The following is a 16,154-nucleotide window of genomic DNA, read 5'->3' as shown; positions in this document are numbered from 1 at the left end:
GAAATATATTAGAGAAAAATGTCTTCGTGCATCCAGAGGACACGGAAAAGCCAAAGAAATGTAAAATTAATTAATTTAATATCTTTAATTTTCAACAGCTGCTTTATGAATGGCTGACTTAAATTATTGCTTTTAATAGTTAAAGGTTGAGTGTTGCTCTTTTTATCCCCTTTTCCATTACAATTTGTTTATATGACAAAAGAAAAATTATGCCTTGGGCTTTTATTATGAGGGACGTGAAAATCCCCCTTTCCTCGCTTTACCCCTTAAAAAGAATTTACATTTGAGGGTCTAAAAAGAACAAGCTAGTTGGATTACTTAGAGATATTTTTAGCACCCAGTCTAACATACCACTAAAGCGTGCACGGCCCCCACGACGTAGTATATCAAACATAGATAAGCGTCTGATAAAAGGCCAAAACGACGCAACAGCAGTAAAAAATTAATTTTTCCATAATTAGTTCTCAATAACGACCATAAATTTAGATTTTTTAAAACAAGTACAGTAGAATACCAGAAAAAGCCAAAAATAATGAAAAAAAACAGAAACAACAATAAATAAAGTGAAAAAAAACATTAAATTTGGAAAAGATAATTTAAATTTTCTTACAATTCCAACATTGCTTGTAATTTTTGAAGCTAAATATTAAAGGTATAAAATCAGCGAAATTTCATCCAGAATAACACCCAGATATCTAACCAAATATTTATGCGTGATAGAAAAACCGCAAAATCAACCTTATCTAACCACAACTGATGATTAGAAGATACCTAGAAAGTCACCCAGGTATGTTTATTATAATTTAAGTAAAATATGTCACCCTCCACAATCTATCACTTATAAGCAAAATATTTTGCTTACATCAAAAAATTCATTTAACAAAATTATTATTGTTGATTTTATAGAACTTTTTTAATTTTCAACAGCTTACACAGATAAAGATGGGACAAAAGTATAACTCTAAACTGTAAAATTTCACATTACCATGCTACAATATAAATCAAAAGCTAATAAAAAGAGGTAATAATAATTCGGATTATGCTGAAAATCCCTTAATTGGCTTTAAAGGCCTCACACCAAACAGAGATAAGGGTTCTGCCATTAAACCTAGACTTTATAAACTTAAGTACAAATATCCACTTTTAAGTTATGTAATAACAGAAAAAAGCTCTAAAAAAGATTTTCTCTTAATTGATCTTCTGCCAACCAGAATCTAGGACATAGCCATAGCTAGCTTTTCCCAAGAAAAATTAGCATCACCTAAACTATTAGTTAAACGACAAGGAATTATTCCAGAAAACAAGGAATTATTCCTGTGACCCCACCCAAGCTAGCTAGTATAGTAAAGAATAATTCATCCAATGAAAAGACAAGCCTGAAAGGTACCTTCAACTTATCCTTTATAAGACCTCTTGTATAGTCTATAGGCCTGGTGCCTTTTTTCTTCATCCTCTGCAGAAGATCTTGTGAGCTTAACTTTCTAACAACATAAGCAGCTAAAATATAATTTTTACTGATTTCTGCAGTCCAAGAAACAGCAATGACATTAGCTACAATGGGAGCTAATTTACAATACAATGATATATTAACAGGTCTTGGTGGCCGCTTTGGCTCTACACCAGGTTTATTAGTTGGGATTGGGTTAGGAAGTTGAACTGCTTTTCCATTTACTTTTACACTAACATTGCTAGGAAAACAGTCATCTTGTTCACTTGTGGTTTCAAGTAATGCAAACCGAATTTGTACTTGGACAGGATAAGGATCAGTTTTTTTTATATCGCGATTTGAAGCAATTTCAGAAGCTTGTTGTGGTGGGAGGTGGAATTGAAACTGTGCTTCTTGAAAACGATTAACAGGAGATGGGATAAGACTACTTGGTTTGATCAACTCAGCCAGGACGTCATAAAAAGGAAGTTTTTTAAGTTTTACATCAGTTTGAATTGGATATCCTCTGGTTGCTGATTGACCCCCATACGACTGAGTTGTAGTATAGGGGTTTTGTCCTCTTAATGTCGATCTTTCAACTGCTTTTTGGGCAGCCGACTGAACAGGGTCAGGGATCAGTCTTATTGGTGTACCTTGCTGCTGCTGATAACTTGGAGGTGGAGCCGAAGGCATAGGTATTGTAGATGGGTCAACATTAGGCATCCCAAGACTTTGGCCAACTGCCCTATATAGTTCTTTTATTTTAGTATTAATTGCTGGATTTTTCATTTTTATTAAATCAACGGCTCTTTGCTGTAAATCTTGTTTTCTTCCAGCTTTATTTTTACCAGCAAAATTTAAAAGCATAGTGAGCTCTGACACTCGAAATGCTAAGACCATAGTTCGGAGCTCCTGATCTGACATCTCTGATGACAGTATATCTGAAATAAAAACATAGTTTTAATTTGCATTACCTAAACACTTAAGGACTACATACAAATTTGGGAACTGCCAATGTTTTCAGGAGTTCATAAATGTAAGACAATTTCCTTTATATACTCAGTTGGGCACATGTCATATTAATTTTTAAAAAAGGAACTCTTGATATCAAGGCGTAAAAGTCTTCTGTCTTGAGAAGTTAGAAGAACCTTGAAATGAGCCATTTAGACGAAAAGTCAATTGATTTTATGTTATTTTTCTGTCCTAAAGTATTTTAATGATTCCACTCAGTACTTTCTGAAGGATATTCCTAAAAAAGGAGAAATTAAAAAGAAAGAGGGACATTCAACACCAAACAGGCTAAATGCGTTTTAAAGTCCAATTTAAAACAAGAAAACATCATAAATTGAAGCAAATTTTACATACTTAAAAGTAACTACAATTCTAAAAACGAAACTGTATATTTTATTCAAGATTTTTTTAAGATGATTGGTACATTAAATTAGAAGCACAAGTTGATCTTTCCACTTTTTTGTTTCCAATGACATAATAATTTTACTTCACAGCAGTGCAAATATGGTATATCCAGAAATAAAATTTAAAGATAACCAGGTACAACTAGACATAAAGTTATCACACCCCAGAAAAATTACTAATAACAAGGCATGTTCTAATTCATATTTGAAATTGATTCAATGAGAAGGGGGCAAAACTGGACAATTTTTACCTTTAGAACCTCAGCTAGGATTGAACCTCAAAAACAACTTACTTTATACCATTTGGAAGCTGGAAAACTCTTGAACGACCTACGAGAACTTTAGATTTTAAACACATTCAAACAAGTTGGATGTTTATGAATGTAGACCCATGTTTACTGTCCACTTTTGCCCCATCTATGGGGTGAAACAGGTGTGGGAAGACTTTGAAGAGCAAAGCTTATATTCAAGTTTTTACAGGAGCATATAGGAAACATGTATCAAGCAAAACATTTGAAGAATGAGTTTTGGAACTTTAGCATGATGAGTTCTACCTTATATGATGCTAAGACAAATTGCATTCAAAAACGAGTCCTTGAAGTGATTGACCTATTCCCCCAGCAGTTAGCATAAATGAAAACTTGATGACAATGTCCTCCATATCTATTTCTACATTATTTCACAGGTCAGAGAACAAAAACTTTTCTCTGCTTTTCAGTATAAAACTGACCTTCAAACGCGTCTGCTGGGATTTTTCATGATTTCTCCAACATAGTGAGACCTCCGTCCATGGGCAGGAAGGGGTCGATATTCAGAAGGGGGTAAAGCAGCCGAGGCAGTTTCTGATCGTTTCGTGGCAATCATTTTCAGATGGAGGGTCACCGGCTCTACCAATCCTAGGCCTATGGATTTGTGGTCCAGTAGGGTCAGCTCAAACCACCCCATGTGTCTTCAATATCATTTTCATGCAGATGAACTGAATAATCTGGTTCGTCAAGCAGTTCAATTTGTTTATCACTTCTGCTTCTATTCAGTGTATTGATCAGCCTTTTTTTGGTGGGGGGGGGAGAGGGGGGGGTTAATTGCCTTCACACTTCGTAATGCTTTTCTTTCCTAGCCTGAGCAGTAGCTTCTAGGGATTCTTTTCTGAGTATCTTACTTGTCCTCTGCTTCCTGAAAGTTCCTTGCTGTAAGACAAAGTCTGCCTGGAGATATATTCTTACAGTTTCAGGAATCCTGTCAATCCTCTGTATTGCTTTTGCACTTCTTGGAGAAAATAGCCCCTATGATGGACTAATTTCATAAGAGGCTTTGCTTTGATATAGTCTGTCAGTCACATGGGCTGGTAAAAATAATGAATACCGTAGTTTATATACTTTTTTAAAATTAGCTTTCAAGAAGGATTTTTTTTTTATATCAAGAATCTATGATTGGCCTATTAGTTAAAATGAAAGCTGCAAAATGGACTGGGCTTTATTAAACTGGGCTTTATATGTATTAAACTGATAAATGAAAAAAGTTGGTGAGTTGAGGAAAACAAGTTAAACACATCAAGTTATACAAAGGCCAATCCAATTTTGTGCCCCTTGATTTACCATTTCACCAAACCCATGACAATTTTGGTGTGAAAGAGCCATCATTAAACGCAAATTAAATTAAATGAGAAAAATATCTGGCGCACACCTATAAAATGATGTGTTACACTATGTCCTGTAGCTCAATGGGGGGAGGACGAGGGACAGGAAGGCCTCTGCTGCCATAGTTTTTTGCCCTCTCCCCTAGATTTTGAAAATAGCTCTTTTGGGGATAATTTTCATTGAAAAATGCCTTTTTTTTCAGTATTTTCATGGAATAAAACAACAAATTTGCCCTCCCCTTGATATTGAAAAGTACGTTTTCCCCCACCCCTAAATTTTCGTGAAAAAACACCACCATGTGCAACAATTAGTTTTACTGGGAAAAGAACATATAATAATAATTCATTTTCCATAGACTCCATATTTTTTTTACTGTGAACAAGTTCCACTGAAGCTGTTTAAACAAATTAAAAAGGATTAGGTATCCTTTATTTAGTGTTCATTTAGATGCATTAGGCTGGCTGCCAAAAAAGCCAGTACTTAAATAAAAGATTGTCAAGACCTTTGCTTTATTTAACCTATCATATCCAAACTTGCTTAGGGTCATGATGATAAAGCTCTTTTAATTTTGTAGAATTTTATGTTTAGTCATACCCTATTTAAAATGGATTTTCAGAGCACCTTATTTGATGCTTTCCATTGAGTTTTATGTTCTTTGCTGATAGCAGGTATTGGAAAGTAGTAATAATATATGTTTCGGATTTATTCAAATAACTGTCTTCATAGTTCTCATTTTTGTATACCTTCTTGTCCTGACATGATGAAATGGGAGTGCGGCCTTTGCTGTTACTTACATTAATTTTTTCGGTATTTTGATATTGATTGGCTATCTCAAAATTTACAATTGATAGCATTTTGGTCTCCTTCACACTAAAGTTGTTGTTTTATGTCACAGACTAACAAAAACTGTCACTTGCTGTGGAGAGGTCTCTTTTGTTATTTAAAAAAGGCCCTATAATTTATAGATGTTAAAAGTAAATATTACCATCTACAAGTGTCTAGGCTTAATCTAAAGTTAATAATTAAGAAGGGTAACTTACCTCCAGAGAATTTGAGAGAAACTTTCCAGGAACAGTTGAATACTAACCTGGATAGCCTGAAATTTGTTAATGTAGAAAATGGATGAAATAACTTTAGGAAAATAATTTGTGAAGTCACTGGTGTTGTCTTAGGGAAGAAAGTTAGAAACAGCAAAGAATATTAGTGAAAATACTTTATATTTAATAATTAGGAGGAGGGGCTTGTATAAGAGTTATTGGAGGCACAGATCATATGAAAATAAGAGGAATGTAAAGAAACTAGAGAAAGCATTAAAATCTGAACTAAGGAGGTGTAAAGTGGAGGCCATGGATAAAGTTGCTGAGGATCTGGAAAGTGCATCCAGACAGCATAATAGCAAAATATTGTACTGGGATGTTAATAAATTGACAGGGAATAGTCAATCAGGACCTATCCCAGTTAAAGATAGGAACAAGGCCATGGGTGCCCATAGACTGAATTTTAGGGGGGGGGGCTTACCTGGTGTAATCAACACTTCCAGTGCTGTATAATTGAAATCTCAAGACAAAATATCATGGGCAGCGCGATAGCGCTGCCTAAGTAAAGAGCGATGTGGGCACAATATATTGTTTTTTTTTAGACCAGGGCACTTCTTATAGAAAGAAATGTCATAGGAACTCCAAAAGAGCTCATGGAGGGTAGTCATCTCCCCCTCTCCTACGTCAATCACTTCCCCAAACACATCCAATCAAAATTTTGAGATAGCCATTTTGTTCAGTATAGTTTTAAGGTCCGGAAATTATGATTTTGAGCATGACCCCCCCCCCCACAACCCTCATAGCAAGGGCTATAAATTATGCCGTGTGGGGATATAAGGTTTTTTTTATAGGAAGGGGACTCATTCGATTGGTAATCAGAAGTTCTACTGGCCTTTTTAACAGTCGAAAATGATTGGAGGTCAACCAGTCCCCTCCTGATGCACCAATTATCTCCCCACACATATTTAATAATAATTTTTGATATATCCAGTTTTTTCAGTGTAGTTTAAAGTTCCAGAAATTATGTCTTTGAGGATAACCCCCCCCCCATACAGCCCTCAGGTCAAGGGTTGTAAATTACACCCTGGGGCATATAATTTTTTTTTTTTTTTTATAGAAATGGTGGTTGTATAAACTTTGAAGAGGGCTCATTGGATTGGTAATCAGAAGTTATAGTGCTCTTGTTGTCGCAGAAACTTCAAAAAGTGTTCAGTCAGTTGGTAACTGAAAGGAATAGTACCTTATTTAATAGTCAAAAGTGATTGGAGGGCACCCCCCCCCCCCCCCTATGCCCATCATTTCCCCAAACACTTGCAGTCAAAATCTCAAGATGGTTATTTTGTTTGACGTAGTTTAAAAGTACCGAAATTTCGTCTTTGAGGGTGAGAATCCCCTCAAGGTTCTCAGGGTGAAGGTTGTAAGATATACCTCAAGGCCATTTAAGGTTCCTATGTAAATGGGGTATGCACTTTGAATGGGGCCCACTGAATTGGAAATCGAAAGTTTAAGAGCCATTTTTAAGAGTCAAATTTATCGGAGGGCAGCTAAACCCCACCCGCACGTTATATTTTCCCCCAATGCATCCGATAAAAAATCTAAGATAGCCATTTGTTCAAAAATAGTCCAAAGATCTCATAACACGGCCTTTTGGATTGACACAACCCCCCAAAATATGAGGATAAGGGTTTTAGGTTATACCCCTGGGGGATGTAAGGTTCTTATTAAGAGGTGGTCTTGTGAACTTTAGAAGTGGCTTACTTTATTGGAAATACATACATCTAGTTCCATTTTAAAAGTCAAGTGTGATGGAGCAAAAATAGAACCCCCCCTCCCATCCCTCTCCCTGATATCCTCTTTTCCTCAAACACATGCGATCAAAATTGTGAGACAGATATTTTGTAGCCAATAGCCCAAAGAGAATATGAACTTAATCAAAACAAACTATGAGCAAGTGAACTTTCAAAAAGGTGACAAAGCAATATCCCAAGGACAATTTATATTATTAAATTAAATATATAAGAGTAAGTTGTGGGGGATTTTGAACTAGCCAGAAAGCACTATGTGTATACTTTTAATACTACAACTACAGTTACTGTAACTTAAGGACGCTTAGAGTATTAAGGTGAAACTTTAGGAAGTTTTTAGGAGGCGTTCCAATTAAACGAAAAAACTGTATACATGCATGGTTTTCAAAAAGGCATATAAGCAATATCATAGGCAGCACCACTCTATAATAGCTATAAATATTACTGAAACATTTAAAGAAGCTAATTCGATCCAAAATTAAAAGTTCTAGGATCATTTCTAAGAGTAAAAAGTGATTGGAAGGCAATCAGCCCGTCTCTTAAGCCGATTTATTTCCCAATCATATCTGGTCAAAATTTTTAGACAACTATTTTGTTCAGCATTGTAGAAAGGTCCAGCAACTATGTCTTTAGGAATATTGGGCATGTAAACCCCCAAAATTATGCCAAACTATGGATTTGTATAGAAAAAAAACGAAAAGATATAAAATATTTTTTTTTCATGAAAATGACTTTTTCAATAAAAAACAAACAGAAATTCATCTAAAAAAACCTTTTTCCACAAAACAAGCTTTTAAAGGAAAAGTAAAGAGCTCCATTATCCAAAAATGGGCAGAAATGAAGTCAAGTAATCATCCAAGCATAAAACTACCACAAATGACTATCAATAAATAAATGAAACTCAAAATGAACAGAAATTCGAATAACTAGCCGAGTCAAACTCGAAAAGAGCAAAAATTAACATTAGTAGGGCTGACGAGCCCCAAGCCTTCTCAAGACCAAACATAATTTGCGCTTTGCTGAAAACAAAATATGTATGAAATGGTTTCACTTTTTTTTACTTAAATAATTAAAAAACTTTTTTACTTTCTTTACCCATTTTTTATTTTAAGAAATAAATATCAGTATAGGTAAATTAAACTGACAATCCATGGTCATTTTTTTTTCCCAGTAAAACCTAAGTTATGTTCTGGTTTTGAGAAGGCATAGGGCTCGTCAGCCCTAGTAATGTTAATTTTTGCTCGTTTTGAAATCGACTCTGCAATTTATAATAATTTCTGTTCGTCTTAAGTTTCATTTAAATGTTGATAGTGATCTGTGGTAGTTTTACGCTTGGAAGATTATTTTACTTAATTTCTGCCCACTTTTGGCTTAATAGAGCTCTTTACTTTTTTTTGAAAACTTGTTCTGTGGAAAAAGTTTTTTAAATTAATACAATTGTATGAAACCTTCATTCAGCCAGGGGGACAACCGCCCCCTTGCCCCCCCCCCCATTATGGGCGCCCATGAACAAGGCCACAATTCATGATAAGGAAAGAGCAAAACAGGATAGAGAGGCGAGGCGAGCAGAACATTTTGATAATATGCTGGACAGTGATACTACAGTCAATGTTGATCAACTAACCCATGTGATATTGTGAAATTTGAATTGTGGATTATGGCCTCAAATTGAGTGTCCACAGAAATTTTTCCAAATCTAGTGTGTTATTTTCCTAATTAATAGACCAAAAAGTGTTATATTACAGTTTTACACCTCGGTGTTTTATTCTGTTTATGTGATTTCTAACTGGTGAAATATAAGTTTCAATTCCCCCGTGATTTCAACGTTCCCATATTTTGAATTTTCTTTGTCGCTGTTGCTGCTGCGCAGTTGCCAATATATTTTTCTTGTCAACAAATTTGAAAATCCAGCCAAAAACCACAGAATAAAATTTATCCGGAGATGACGCCACCACGCAGTGCTAAGCACCCGAGAGAAAGCCCAAAAAAGAATTTGGGCAAGTGCCTGCTCTGTAGCCTTGACCTTGATAAAAACTGATAAAAAAAGTGCGCTTAACTGCGACGATTGTGACAAATGGATGTGTTGTGTATGCCTAAACATATCTGACAATGAGTATGCTCTGCTAAATAAAATGGAGAATATAAGTGGTTTCAAATGGACATGTCCACAGTCTAAGGTGGCTGTTCCTGCAGTCACAACTCCTATGCATTCCACAGCACCTATCCAAGCTATTACACAGGTGATCTCCCAAGCTATGTCAAGCCTCCAGGCAAGTCTTTCAAACACGATTGTACAATCTGAGACCGCACTTAGAGCAGAACTTAGTGCTATCAAGGACAAGGTGAACAGCGTTGAGGCAGCTTTATCATCCAAGTGTAGCGCTGCCGAAACTAAACAGATCGTTCAGGCAAAGGTACAGGCTCTGATTGTAAACCTCCATGAGTCCCTTGAGACATAAGTACGTGAAATAATCCGTGCCGGAAAAGATCACGACATGTGTAAGAACAAGTTAGTTGCCTATGGAATTCCAATATCCAGCACAAAAGATGATGCCAGTACTGTCCGAAACTTCCTGTTGAGCAACTATGGAATCGCATGTGGCCCCTTGAGTAATGCTCGCCGTTTAAATGGTCAGAGTGACAGAACCATGGCACCTAACACTCCTCCGCCGCTGTTGATCACTGTGTCCTCCTTCCAAATCAAAAAGCAAATTATTGAAATATCATTTACTAGAAAGGAGGATATCCAGTTCCGCCATAACCGCTCAAAGCAGGACCGTGATAAGTACAAGATGCTTGTCGAAAAACTGAAAGAACGCACCGCTGCAGGCGAACAAAACCTTGGCATACGTGACTTCGAAATCGTGACAAAAATGGTCCGCCTACCAGGCCAGCCCCGATGCAGATGTAGAGCCCAGAAAATTAGACAGTGTACATAGTGTAAATATCAGTGTTATTTCTACTGAAAGACAATCAACTGTTTCTAGTGCTGATTTATCCAAATCTGAAACAAACTCTGAAAGTTTTTTGACTGCAAACTCGTCAATGGCTGCAACAACCTTTGCCTCACTAAACGACCATATGGACAAGCCCAACTGCCAGACCAACCATCAAAGTAAGAAACACAACAAAGAGTAAGTCCAACCTTTTCTGCTCTTATTACTAATATTGACCAGCTTAGTAGCAAACTGAATGAGCAAAAAACAGTTGTTTACTCAAAAAATTATGATCTGGTTCTTCTGACTGAAGTTTAACCAAAGTCTAGTAGTATTAAGTTGGCTGAATCCCATATTAAGTTCCCTGGATATTGTGTTATCTCGAATTTACAGTCACCAAAACATAGACGTGGTAGATAGGCACTTGTCAAAGTGTCCTACAGTGCCCAACTAGTTAGTATATCCTGCGATTCACATTATGTGGCAGCTATATGGTTTGATCTCACTGACCACAACAACACGGTGGTAACTCGAATAGGCTGCATATATAGGAGCCCCTCTGCCCCAGACCAACTCGAAACAGAAAGAGTAATTACAAGTATGTTTTTTAACTCAACTGCGCGCTTCAAAGGGAATTTACTGATAGCTGGCGACTTCAACTTCCCCACCCTTCACTGGAAAGAAGGCTTCCCATTTGACCCTGTCCAGCTGGAAAGAACCTTCTCTAACCCTTTCTCTGAGTGCCCTCTTGGTCTGATCCTGCCTCAGATAGTTGAAAAAGCCAATCAGGCATCAACTTTTCCAGAGACCAACCCTCCTTGATTTGGTATTCCTTAGAAATAAAGAACAGCTACAAAGCATAAGTTACCACCCCCCTTTAGGCAAAAGTCACCACCTTGTCATTGAGGTCAATTTAGCCTTCCACAAGATAACAAACGATTATATCAAGAAGACTTACACCGACTATGCAGCAATCAAAGGAGAGTTGAGTGGCATGGACTGAGGGTCTTTGCTTCAAGGGGAGGTATATCAACAATGGGTCAGTTTCCAAGAGGAGCTTACAATGATCCAGAAAAAGTACACATCTACCAAACTCGTGCCAAAGCCCAAGAAACTCCCACACATGACCTCTCAGATACGTAGAGAACTAAACCAAAGAAGCCAATACTGGAACAAGTACCGCAAAATGGGGAAAGATGATCACTATGAGAAGTTTGCAAAGGTTCGAAATAAGCTACAAAAGAGAAACCCCAAAAGGTTCTGAAACTACATATCTAGTAAAGATCATAGTAGACGTTCAATAAAGAAGCTGAAGAAATCAGATGGCACGGAAGTTACTGACCTGCTAGAAATTTCTGAGTTACTCAATAAGCAATTTGCATCAGTGTTTACCAATGAAGCTGATGGTCCTCTCAACAGTCCAGCATATGGTGTACCAAACCTTATTCCACCTATCATGATTTCTCTGGGTGAAGCAACTTAAAGTGCTAGATGTTAACAAGTCAGCAGGGCCGGATAACATCCACCCAAGGCTCCTAAAAGAACTGGCTAATGAGATCTCAACTCCACTATGTGAAATATTTCAGAAGTCCCTCAACTCAAAGACTGTGCCTTTGGATTAGAAGAGCTCTCACATTACACCAATATTCAAGAAAGGTGAAAGACAATTGCAGAGAATTATCAGCTGATCAGCTTAGCCTTGGCTGTAGCAAAAACCCTGGAACGCATTGTTAACACCAAAATTCTGACACATCTTCTGTCCAACAGCATACTGTAACCAGACCAGCATGGCTTCCTTTCGGGAAAGCCAGTGAAGACCAACTTACTTTAAACTTACAATATCATCACTGAACTTCTGGAGAGAAGAGTACCTGTTGACCTCATTTTGCTTGACCTCGCCAAAGCGTTCAACAAGGTGCCCCACAGACACCTTAAAGCCAAATTATCGGCAGTTGGCATCCACACTGATGTAGTAGAATGGGTGATGAATTTCCTGAAAGACCAAGAGCAGCAGGTCCAACTTTTCACCAATAATGGTGATAAAGTATTCTCCAAACCATGTGACGTTGTCAGTGGAGTTCCTCAGGGTACTATCCTAGGCCCCACCCTCTTCCTCATTTACATAAATGATATGACAAAGGAAGCCACAAATAACATCACACTTATACGCCAATGACTCCAAGCTTTTCGGACCAGCCGTTCAACAAAGCCTGCAATTAGACCTCCAGAGAATCCAGAACTGGACCAGCAAATGGCTGCTTGAGTTCAACATCAATAAATGCAGTGTCTTCTATTTTGGCCATGACAATCCTCACCACCAGTATACAATGCATGACCAGAAGTCGCAGTCTGATATTCAGCTACAAACCAGTCATGAAGAATAAGACTTGGGAGTACTTGTTGATGAGCAGCTGAAGTTCCAAGGGCATTGGCAATTAGCGGAGTCAAAAGCTAACTCAAGTCTATGCCTGCTGAAATGCACTATCACCAGCCACTCCCGTACTGTGTTCCTGAGACTTTACAAGGCTACTGTTAGGCTGTTCTTGGATTTTGGAGCCTGTCTGACCTCCCCTCCTACAAGCATGACAACAGAATAACTGAAGGAGTTCAAAGACATGCCACCAAATGCATCACTGGTCTGCAAAATATGGTGTATGATAAGAGACTGGAGCACCTAAAACTACCAACGCTGGTCTAGAAACGTCACAGATGTGATCTGATGCTGACCTACAAATATAATAGTCAACCAAACTACACCCTCCTCACAAAACATATTGGCCAACACAACACTAAAGGACACTTGTAGAAGCTAGCAAAGCAAAGAGCAAAGATCAGAATGCGCCAAAACTTTTTTACCAAGTGCATTTCCAACAACTTGAACAACCTTCAAGACAAAAATGTGATTGCATCCACTAGAGCCTCCTTTAAGTCAAGACTTGACAAAGAATGGAACAACAAGCCATGAAAATGTAGGTAGGATAGTCTATCCCTCTCAGCTGCCAACTAATGCAACATCACTGGGCCCATAACACAGTGACGTTCCAAATTACCATCATTGACGTGGAGCAGAACAGATCCAGGACGGACCTTATTTCGCTCCAAAGTGCGAATTAAGGTAAAGGAAAATTTATTTTGTGAGGAAGAATTAGTCACAATAAAAAAAGGATTAAAAAATAATAAGACCTCAGGTACTGGTAGTGTGGTAATTGAGTTTTTTTTTAAATATGGTGGTTATGAAGTCTGAGATATATTACTAAATATTATGAATATGTTTTTGAAAAATGGGAGGTACCTAGCGATTTTAAGAAAACTCTAATAAAATCTCTCTACAAGAAAGGTGACAAGAGTGAGTGTGGTAATTACAGAGGCATTAGGTAGTTTTCTGTAGGAAGCAAATTACTTAGGTTGTTTGTACTTTTTGGACTTAAAGAAGCTGTACATAAAGGTTAAGATAAGAACAATATTGTTTAGGAAGAGGAGAAGAAGATGTGTCAACCAAATGTTCACTCTTAAATTAATAATTGGGAAGTGCCTGAGTCATCAAACCACTTTAACAAAGGTCCAATTCTTGTATGGTTTACTAGATAAATACATTAAAGTGACTAGGGGTATGCACAAGAATAACATTAATGCATTTAAGGTAGGAAATGAGATTAGTAGCTGATTTTGTACTAAATCAGAAGTTAATTGGTTTGCTTCCTATCCCCATTTATATGGATCATTGTGATGGACTCTGTCCTAAAGAGCATAGCAAAGGCAATGGAAAAAATATGGAATCAATTGGCAAAGTAAAACTTCCCTAGAATAGATTATGCTGATGATTTAAGCATCCTAAATGAAAATTTTAGCAAAATGAATGAACTTTTAGAAATATAGAGACTTCAGGGTGCAAGAATAGGTTTGAAAAAAATGTTAAGAAGACTAAGTTCCAAAGACAAGGAATAAATGAAGGTGAAGAGGTGATTTGGGTAAAAACAAGATCAATTAAGTGGACAGCTTCACTTACCTAGTTAGTATTATTAGTAAAGACAGAAGGCGCAGTGAAGATGTTAAAGTAGAATAGCCAAGGCCCAGGATGTTTTTCCACAGTTGAAAAAAGTTTAGATGAATAGAAAGATAAGTCTGTGAGCCAAGATTAGAAAATTGGAAGCTACAGTGATGAAAGTGGTTAAGTATGGTTCTGAAGCATGGGCAATCCAAAAGATGGAGGAGGATGTACTATATGTTATCCAGAGAAATTGTCCACGGCTTGTTTTGGGTACCCAACTGACTGACCATATTTCAAAGAATAAGCTGGAAAAAAAGATGTGATGACAGATTGCCGAACACAGTCCTTGTTGGTCAACCGTCTAGGGTAAAATGAAAAGCAGGTCATCCACAAATGGGGTGGGAGGATGTTGTGATGAAATATTTAAGTGAAACGGCAAGTTTTTGGGAGGGCGTAAAGAGGTTGGCTTTAAATAGATTGGAGTTGGGGAGGAGCACGCCTAGCAGTGTTGGCCTCAGGCAGCTTGGTGCTGCAGTGAGTTGTTAGTAGTAGTAGTTCTATAATTTTCAAAGTTAGATTCAAATTAACCATTTTATAACATTCCACAACTACCAAATTGATACAATCAATCCTGAAAATAAAAATATGTGCATAACATTCATGACCATCATTCCTAGGTAAAAATACAACTGCCATATTTTGCAGATAGAGAGCTTCAGACCTCTACAGAAAGGTTCTAAAATATGCTGAGTTTTAAAGTTCTTCAACACTAGAACTTTGAAATTTAGTAGTAATTTTCAAAAATTTAGGGATTTTTTGGGGAAATATTACAAAATTTCAGTATCAAAATAGAGAAATATATAATACAACCAAAACATATACAGTCTTCACATATTTTAATTTCTACCCTCAAGTGTTAAAATGTCCATGTCCAATTAACTCAAATCTTCTGCATATTCTTAATCTAAGAGAGTTTTGGTTCTTCATTTCATATAATGTTCTTGCAAATCAATCAAAATAAACCATAAAAACAGGGATAGGACATTACTTTGCTTAGCTGCTGAATCCATGCCAAAGCAACATTTAACCTCACTTTGTAACTTAAATATACCAATATTATTTTTGTACATAGCACTAACCACTTTACTGTACTGTGCCTGGTATATCAAACAAGGATATGACTCACTAAAGCTTTACATCAGCTATCAGAGAGCCAAGGTGGCTAGGGGATCCCCCTCCCTTCCTAGATTAGACAAATAAAAAAAATCTTTTTTTGTGTTTCCATCTAAAGATACTTTTTTGGCATTTTCACAGAGAGAAAACAAAAAAACGAATTGCCTACTTTTAGATTTTCAAAATTACATTTACCCCCCCCCCCCTATTTCAATGGATTGACACCCATGCTTTGCAACCACCATACTTCAAAAATACTTACTCTACTATCATAGCCTTATTGTTTTCAATGCTATTCATACTGTCTGTAATTCCTACTCACCCAACAAATCTTCTTTCACACCCAAATAGTCAAAAAATTAAAAATTCTTTTCTATTTCATTTCTGAAGAGTTTATCATGGTTTGAAAAATTTTCAGAACGTTCTCTCCATCTCTCTTTAACACTTTCCTTGTTGTTAATTGAGTTACCATTCCCATCTTTAACTGGGAGAAGTTTAGACTGACTACTTTCTCTCATTTCTCAACCTCACTAAGACAAATTCTGCTACTTCATGAATTATTTTCCTAAACTAGTTCATCCATCTCCTGCAGTACCAAATCTAAAATATTTAGTTTTGTATTCAACTGTTACTGGAAAGTTCCTCTTAAATTCTCATCCTGGAGTCCATAAACCTCAGAACTATGCACAAGATAGTAATCCTATCCAAATTTCACTTTAAATTAACTCTATGGACTA

The 16,154-nt window shown here is 36.9% G+C and overlaps 1 protein-coding gene across 4 annotated transcripts in view; it reads right to left on the bottom strand.

Annotated features, from left to right (window-relative positions):
• Nucleotides 1-16,154, bottom strand: part of LOC148946074 (E3 SUMO-protein ligase PIAS1-like) — a 32,945-nt gene that overhangs the window by 9,550 nt on the left and 7,241 nt on the right. For 2 of the 4 annotated variants that reach the window (XM_089098061.1, XM_089098064.1), the window contains exon 2: nucleotides 1,388-2,367. In XM_089098061.1, the coding sequence (XP_088954187.1) occupies nucleotides 1,388-2,367 (980 nt within the window). Of the gene's footprint in view, nucleotides 1-1,387; nucleotides 2,368-5,518; nucleotides 5,792-14,262; nucleotides 14,631-16,154 lie in introns of those variants that run through there. The other 2 variants (XM_089098063.1, XM_089098062.1) reach the window with 2 other exon arrangements.

The sequence above is a fragment of the Artemia sp. Qi Xiang Cuo genome, chromosome 12, assembly GCF_049724085.1.
Source record: "Artemia sp. Qi Xiang Cuo chromosome 12, ASM4972408v1, whole genome shotgun sequence".
NCBI lineage: Eukaryota > Metazoa > Arthropoda > Branchiopoda > Anostraca > Artemiidae > Artemia > Artemia sp. Qi Xiang Cuo.
This window is presented reverse-complemented; position numbering and strand designations above follow the sequence as displayed.